General features: G+C 44.7%; 1 protein-coding gene across 1 annotated transcript in view; it reads right to left on the bottom strand.

Annotated features, from left to right (window-relative positions):
- Positions 1 to 626: 626 nt before the first annotated feature.
- Positions 627 to 7987, bottom strand: part of acta2 (actin alpha 2, smooth muscle) — a 14774-nt gene continuing 7413 nt past the window's right edge. Inside the window, exons 3-9 of the mRNA XM_083636130.1 lie at positions 5049 to 5177; positions 4324 to 4434; positions 4095 to 4179; positions 3197 to 3358; positions 2879 to 3070; positions 1847 to 2028; positions 627 to 1465 (exon numbers count right to left, since the gene is read on the bottom strand). Of these exons, the coding sequence (XP_083492256.1) occupies positions 1322 to 1465; positions 1847 to 2028; positions 2879 to 3070; positions 3197 to 3358; positions 4095 to 4179; positions 4324 to 4434; positions 5049 to 5177 (1005 nt within the window). The 3' untranslated portion in view covers positions 627 to 1321. The remainder of the gene's footprint in view (positions 1466 to 1846; positions 2029 to 2878; positions 3071 to 3196; positions 3359 to 4094; positions 4180 to 4323; positions 4435 to 5048; positions 5178 to 7987) is intronic.

Here is a 7987-nt window from a genome sequence, read left to right as displayed (position 1 = left end):
CCCTGCCACACTAAGTTAAAATCATACTAAGGTCAGGTGGTTTCATGACATGCAATTTTTATTTAAAGGCCCATTCCGTCAATTGTCACTGTTACTGACCCCGGTGGCCGTTAGAGTAACTGCAGGCAGCGTGTGAACGAGCTGACGCGCGGGCACCATACTCGCACGCGCACAAGCAGTTGCCTGGCAACAGCAGTTATAGCAGTCAGTTGCAATAAATATACATTATTTTCATTATTTTAACAAATTAAGTTGTAAAAGGACAGGAAGTGCTGTGCATCTTAAAGGAGAATTTCGTTTTTTTTTAACCTGGACCCCTCTCCTCACAAAATTTATGATTTGACCACTCACCCAGCGATCTCCGCGGCGTTTCTGGCCGTCCTAGCGTTGTTTTGAGGTCGTAAAATGGAGCTCCGAGGGGGCCAAGTGGCAGCCTGTCTTTCCCATGGTCTTTCCTGCATCTAAATAGCCAGTTTTATTCCCGTTTTGGCCACATATCGTCATAATCTCATCCCTCAACAACCACCAGACTGATATTCCCTCCGGGGCTGTTTCCTGGTCACTTCAGTCACTTCAGTCAAATATTTGGACAAAATGGACGCCACACAGTTTCTTGTAGAGCACTTTATTGTCTTCCTGGGCATCGTGTGTCTTTTCCATGTTGTTGACATCAAACCACTTTCACTTACTTTAACTTTCTACGGGGCAATACCGAACAAAGGCGCTAATCGACCCACAATCCAACAGTTCAACAGACGATGGCTTGACATTATAAACGGTATTTCTATAGAAATGGTCATCTCCAACATTGGAATATAACACCATCGGGCAACATTCAAGCTTTATTCATTCAAAAATATAACATATTTTGACAATGAACAGTAACAAAATGGAGGAAAGGCAGTGCTGTAAGGAGGTTGGGGGGGGGGGGGGGGTGGAGAAGAAGGTGGGCGGGGTTAAGGTGGGGGAGAAGTGCCACATTCACAGTTTTACAGGCAGCAGGGAGGAAGAAGGAGGAGGAGACTTCCTGGGTGAATCTGTCAGGGGGGGGGTCACTGAAAACACCTGACATCCTGTAAAGATGACATCACTTCCTCTGTAAACCTTCACACGACAGGTTGAATCTGCTCTGGACTTTTTTCGGCAGGGTGTTTTCGTGGTGATGGAGCCCTAAAGCTTGCGGGGCGGTGCTGAAACGAGGTTGTGCTGAACTGGACTAGGGTTAGGGTTAGCTGCTGGGGGGGGGGGGGGGGGGGGGGGGGGGGGGGGCTAGAGGGGATAAAAAGGCCTGGTGGCTCTTTGGGGGGTCGGATCCAAGGGTCTAGAAGCACTTGCGGTGGACGATGGAGGGCCCGGCCTCGTCGTACTCCTGTTTGCTGATCCACATCTGCTGGAAGGTGGACAAGGAGGCCAGGATGGAGCCTCCGATCCACACAGAGTACTTCCTCTCTGGGGGGGCGATGATCTGCGGGGGGAAGGGGGGGGGCAGCATGGTGAGAGCGTGTGATGTATTCACTGTTTTCCAGGTAAGAAAACAAATTAGATTTTGATAATAATGACCCCTGCTGCTTTCCTGGGTAACAAAAAAGCATGTATTAGTGGGACTTTTGATGTAAAAAGAAAGTCATTAGTTATGTATGGGCGATACGGCAAATGAGCGAAACTCCCAAAAAGTTGGCATACCCCTTTAACTACTTATTATTACCCAAAAACATACTCATTTCCCATTTATTTACCAGGTAAATACTTATTAGTAATGAGGGACTGTAAAAGGAATGAAGCATTACTATATAATTATGACAGACTATGATCCATAGGGCTTAGCTACATGTTGTGTATATTGTACCTTGATCTTCATAGTGCTTGGGGCCAGGGCGGTGATCTCTTTCTGCATGCGGTCTGCGATGCCGGGGTACATGGTGGTTCCTCCGGACAGAACGTTGTTGGCGTACAGATCCTTCCGGATGTCGATGTCACACTTCATGATGCTGTTGTAGGTGGTCTCGTGGATCCCAGCAGACTCCATACCTGAGGACCCCAAAGACCACAAGCATCAGCTAGAGTTCACCTCACACAGGAAGTCACCTTACACTGACACAGGAAGCCACAATCAGTGTTGGGCAAGTTACTTTCAAAATGTAATATACTACATATGACTAGTTACTTTCATTTGAAAGTAATAAGTTACTTTACAATATTACTGTCTGTGTAGAGTAACTCATTACTTATTACACTACTTTTGCATTACTTTCACTGTAATAACAGCAGCAGCAGAATGACATTGCCGCCCCGGAACCATCCCGAAAAATTATTTCAACCGTCTTGAAGTCAGTGTAAACAATACAAAATTCTAAATGTTATCCTTTTCCTTTGTTATTGTCATCTATAGTGGTTATTTGCATAAAAACACACAGTTTGATTAGGATATGTTAAATAATGTGCTTTGATAAATAAATAAAAACTAAATTTGTAACTTGAGTTACTTGACAAAGTAACTGGTATAATATTACTGAAATCCTATAAGTAATAAGTTATATTACTGAGTTACTGCTAAAAGTAATATATTACATGTAATATGTTACTTTTGTAATGAGTAACCCCCAACACTGGTTACAATATAGGTATCGTCTTGCCTGAACATCATTCCAATCAAAGTTTGGGCGTCTCGTGCCTTGCAGCAAGACATTCGGCGTGCAGCCGTGCATGAAGATGTGGAACGTGTGGAATCTGATTAAACATCACCATGGCACACCAAACACACATCTGTGTTTGGTGTAGAATGTTGATTGGTGTGCCATGGGCTTAAAAGGGCAAGTGCTTGAGCACCACCTGGTGGTCTATCTGTGCATCTATGTTAGGGGGTGTGTCTGTGTCTGACCGATGAACGATGGCTGGAAGAGCGTCTCGGGGCAGCGGAACCTCTCGTTGCCGATGGTGATGACCTGCCCATCAGGCAGCTCGTAGCTCTTCTCCAGGGAGGAGGATTGAGCCGCGGTGGCCATCTCGTTCTCAAAGTCCAGAGCCACGTAGCACAGCTTCTCCTTGATGTCCCGCACAATTTCTCTCTCCGCTACAGAGCACACATGTCAAACAAGTACAGTATGAGCATATCCACACCCCAAAAGTCTATGCAGCAAAGAGTGAAGTGTGTGTGTGTGTGAGTGTGGGTGTGTGTGTGTGTGTGTGTGTGGGGTACCGGTGGTGACGAAGCTGTAGCCGCGCTCGGTCAGGATCTTCATGAGGTAGTCGGTGAGGTCGCGGCCGGCCAGGTCCAGCCTCATGATGGCGTGCGGCAGAGCGTAGCCCTCGTAGATCGGCACGTTGTGCGTCACGCCATCGCCCGAGTCGAGAACGATACCTGAGAGAGAGAGAGACAGAGAAAATGGGAGAAAGAGGTAGAGAGAGAGAGAAAGAGAGAGAGAACAGGAGAAAGACAAGTGGAGAGAGAGACAGAGAACAGAGAGAGAGACAGGAGAGACAGACAGATGGACAGAGGGACAAGTTAACACAGAATTCAATGACATGAAGAAGCCTTTATAAACTGCTTTGTGTTGGTCCCCAGAATCATATGTGGGCATTGTACATTTCTGTAATACATAGAATATCACATTGTATGCCCAAAAAGAGAATCTGATGAAGGTCTCACGACCGAAACGTTATTCTTATTAAACTTTTGATTGCATGTGGAGACAGTGTGCGGGAGTTTATTTCGTTTAGAGAGAGGAGAGGATGGAGGAGGAGAGAGAGAGAGGAGAGGATGGAGGAGGAGAGAGAGAGGAGAGGATAGAGGAGAGGAGAGAGAGAGGAGAGGATGGAGGAGAGGAGAGGAGAGGCTGGAGGAGGAGAGAGAGGAGAGGATGGAGGAGGAGGAGAGGAGAGGATGGAGGAGGAGAGAGAGGAGAGGATGGAGGAGGAGGAGAGGAGAGGATGGAGGAGGAGAGAGAGGATGGAGGAGGAGAGAGAGAGGAGAGGATGGAGGAGGAGGAGAGGAGATGATGGAGGAGGAGAGAGAGGATGGAGGAGGAGAGAGAGAGGAGAGGATGGAGGAGGAGGAGAGGAGATGATGGAGGAGGAGAGAGAGGAGGTGAGCGGACCTGTGGTGCGTCCCGAGGCATACAGCGACAGGACGGCTTGGATCGCCACATACATCGCTGGAACGTTGAAGGTCTCAAACATGATCTGAAACACACAACACAACTCAGCTTTCTGCTGCCGGTGTGTGTGTGTGTGTGTGTGTGTGTGTGCGTATGTGCGTGTGTGTGTGTGTGTGTGTGTGAGTATGTGCGTGTGTGCGTACATGCGCACACGCGTGTGTGTGTGTACCTGTGTCATCTTCTCCCTGTTGGCCTTGGGGTTGAGTGGAGCCTCTGTCAGCAGGGTGGGGTGCTCCTCTGGTGCTACACGCAACTCATTGTAGAAGGAGTGATGCCAGATCTGACCAATCACAGAACATCACAAATCACATAATTAGGTGCAACCAATCACGACACACAGAAAAGACAATTCGATGTAAGCTTGTTAAAGCCCAAATATGTAGAAAGCTGCTGAGCAGCAGCAACAGCGACCTCTGCCGCCACAATTGGTAGTTACAGGATGCTAATAGATGCTACTTACGTCCGGTCTTACGTTCAGATATCAGCCTTAGTTTCCTGTTTCTGGTTGTACGCTCGACTTTACTAACCTCTCTGCAGTGTTGAGAACTGATTTGCTGAAAAATTGCTTAAAATATCCTCAAATGTTGTTGTGTCAACTTGTTTGAGTGAAGAATAGCGCTGCTGATGACATGCTAACTCTTTTAATACTTTTAATATGAAGGAGCTGAAACAGGAAATGGAGTTACATCCAGGTAATTTCGAGGCCTCAAAGTTACGTGGTGGATGGTGCAGTAACAGGCATTACTACAGGTAAAATAGTGACATATTTGGGCTTTGCGTCTAGATACTTTAAGTCTAAATGTTTTCGCAGTGTAGTTAATTCTGGTTATTTCTGATGGCACTCGAAGGCAGCAGCAGTGTGTGTGTGTGTGTGTGTGTGTGTGTGCCTCCCACCTTCTCCATGTCGTCCCAGTTGGTGATGATGCCGTGCTCGATGGGGTATTTGAGGGTGAGGATACCTCTCTTACTCTGAGCCTCGTCCCCCACATAGCTGTCCTTCTGCCCCATCCCCACCATCACTCCCTGTCTCACACACACACACACACACACACACACACACACACACACACACACACACACACACACACACACACACACACACACACACACACACACACACACACAGAGAGTTGCTCAATATATAACTATAACAAAGTCACTTTTTCATTATATACGAGCGATCAGCCGAGCAGCATTTTGGTAAACAAACTGCGTCACTGGGTGGAAACGGCAATGGAACCCTATGGAGCCTGAGCTTGAGTGTCTGACTCTAGCCGGCTGACCCTGTTTACATTTTTAAAACTGCGACAGTTGACACAACATTAACACGACGTGCATATACATATTTGTATTATTATACATCAAACTCTTGAGCTAATTCTGCTCTCACTCAGAATGTGAAAATATAAGCGATGTGATGTATACTTTTTGAGATATTAACGTTTGTTTGGAATGACTCATACTAGTTAACTGCCGCGGGGTTACGCATTTCTGGGTGGCTGTGACGTCACGCTGATTCGCCCTATGGTTGCAGCAGTAGTAGCAGTCGTTAGCCTCGTTAGTCGCCAGGATATAAACGTTTATTTATTTTTTCTTCTTCTTTTTTTGCTTCAATGATTTTGATTGCATGTCAGATGCATGTCAAACATGTACAAGTGTGATCATTCTTTTTTCCTTCAAATCAAATTGATATATTATGAGCAAATCTACTCATCAAACAGAGGGAATTAGAAATAAAGTTGCTAAATACATAATAAATAAATAATATTAGAGGAAATACGACAAACTGACGTGGCAGAATACATTTGTTGTGAATATATCTTGTATGGTTGGTCAATCAAATTAGCCTGATTTGAATTTGAATTTCTTGTGTTTCAAGAGAGAGTCCTTTCCAGTAGGGCCCTATGCCAACCAGCCGCCAAAAAACACTATGAATGATGGTGAATGGCGAGAAAGAATAATTTTTCGATCCTGTTTGAATTGTGCCATGAGGTCCACATATGATGTTTGTTAATTTAAAAGATAACTTTGCAAGTCAAGAAAGTCGCAGTTTGTCGTAAAACTGTTGCACTATACCGATAAGTTATGTCAGAAAGATACACACAACCAGTAGCGTAAAACTTAACTTAACTTTCTCTCCCACCAGGCTTGGTGTGACGTACAGTATATTGTGCAAGGCGAGAGATGTAGGGCCTGTCTGATTCTCAAGTGAACAAGCTTTATAGGTGGCATTTCTAGGTAATAAGTTGTAATTAGGCTGTCTGAAACCAGTTTGATACATAAGTTCACTGAATTTGCAACCTTTCTAGGTACCTGGTTATGGATAATTTTCGAGGAACCATACCATGCACACTTTGGTGGGTTAGGGTATCCCGTGATACCTTGCGACCCTTACAACCGACGAAGAAGAACGAAGCGAGCCAAACGAGCCCCTAATGGCGACGCCCACAAAGCCGACCGCATCAGAAAAAAGTGAAACAATGTGTGCTAAATAACAAACATATTTCACTTTCTTTTCGTTTTTATTCTAGGATAGTCAATAACATCAGCCTTTACTTAAATTTAGTGCAGTCAGATGTTTGTACAGTGTCAGGAAAGTCACTTTTGAACAATAGTAGGAAGCATCTTACCTGACGGTGTTCTGGACAGCAGCCACTAGTTAGGTTGCTAATATAACTAACGTTAGAGAACTCGCTCCGCCCGCCCCAAAGCAGGACTACACAGCCAGGATGATAGCACCATTGCAAACCTTCAAGTATAAAGGTCCTTACACATCGGGAGCGATGCGAATATACGGCATGAAATTACGATGCGAGTTTTGACCCACCTGTCAATCACAGCCACAGATGTGTACACGTCGGAAGCGAATTTCTGAAAAATCGAACGTGGTTCGAAAAAATAAACACCGCAATAACGCTGGGTGAAACTTCGCCGTTGGTATGCACGGTTGCATTGACTGATATAGGTTCGGAAAATATTATTGACGTGCGAATTAATCGCACGAAAAATACGTGCTCGGTGTGTAAGGACCTTAAGTGAAGTTCGTTTTAACTGTGCTTTATTAAATGATAAGCTGTCATTACTTCCCATTTGTAGCGTTTGTAATATTTTCGTTCGCTGGGTTTTACGCTTTTAATTTGAAGGCGGAAAGGGGAAATGGTGTATTTGTAGATTGAATTGACACTGGTCTGTCAATTCTATCAGTTCATATGTACCATTTCCCTTTTTCGCCTTCAAATTAAAAGTGTTCACGGTAGCCTGTGAAACCTCGACCTTTCTGGATTATAAAAGTAGTATAACGTTAGAGAAAACAGCCCCCAGCCATGCCGTTTTATACAAATTTATTGCCAAATGCTTTGGGATTCAACTTGATCAATCTTGGTCAGAAAAAATCTTGTATATTCAATGGAAACAGCACCAGTGTGACCTGTCGCGTGCAATGCTACCTTCAAGCATGAGGACGTCTGAAACGAATTATTTTTCATCCACCTATATTAAAATTAGTTACCTAATTAATCAAGTATCTAGATAGGTAGCTAGGTGATAGGAGCTCACTTGAGTTACAGACAGACCCGTAGTCTAGTTGACTGAGCGGTTTCATACGAAACTAAAAGTTACTTTCTTGACATGCAAAGTTATCTTTTAAATTGACAAAATGTACATGTGGACGTCATGCCTTTACATGCCTTTACATTGACATGTGGACGTCATACCTTTACATGCCTTTACATTGACATTGAAAAAAAAGTCTTGTTCGCCACCACTCATATTTCTTTCGTGGCTGGTTCATAGCTGAAGCAGGAAGTAGGCGGTCACTGTGGCTCTCTATTCGA

Source organism: Poromitra crassiceps (genome assembly GCF_964638095.1).
Source record: "Poromitra crassiceps genome assembly, chromosome: 4".
Taxonomy (NCBI): domain Eukaryota; kingdom Metazoa; phylum Chordata; class Actinopteri; order Beryciformes; family Melamphaidae; genus Poromitra; species Poromitra crassiceps.
This window is presented reverse-complemented; position numbering and strand designations above follow the sequence as displayed.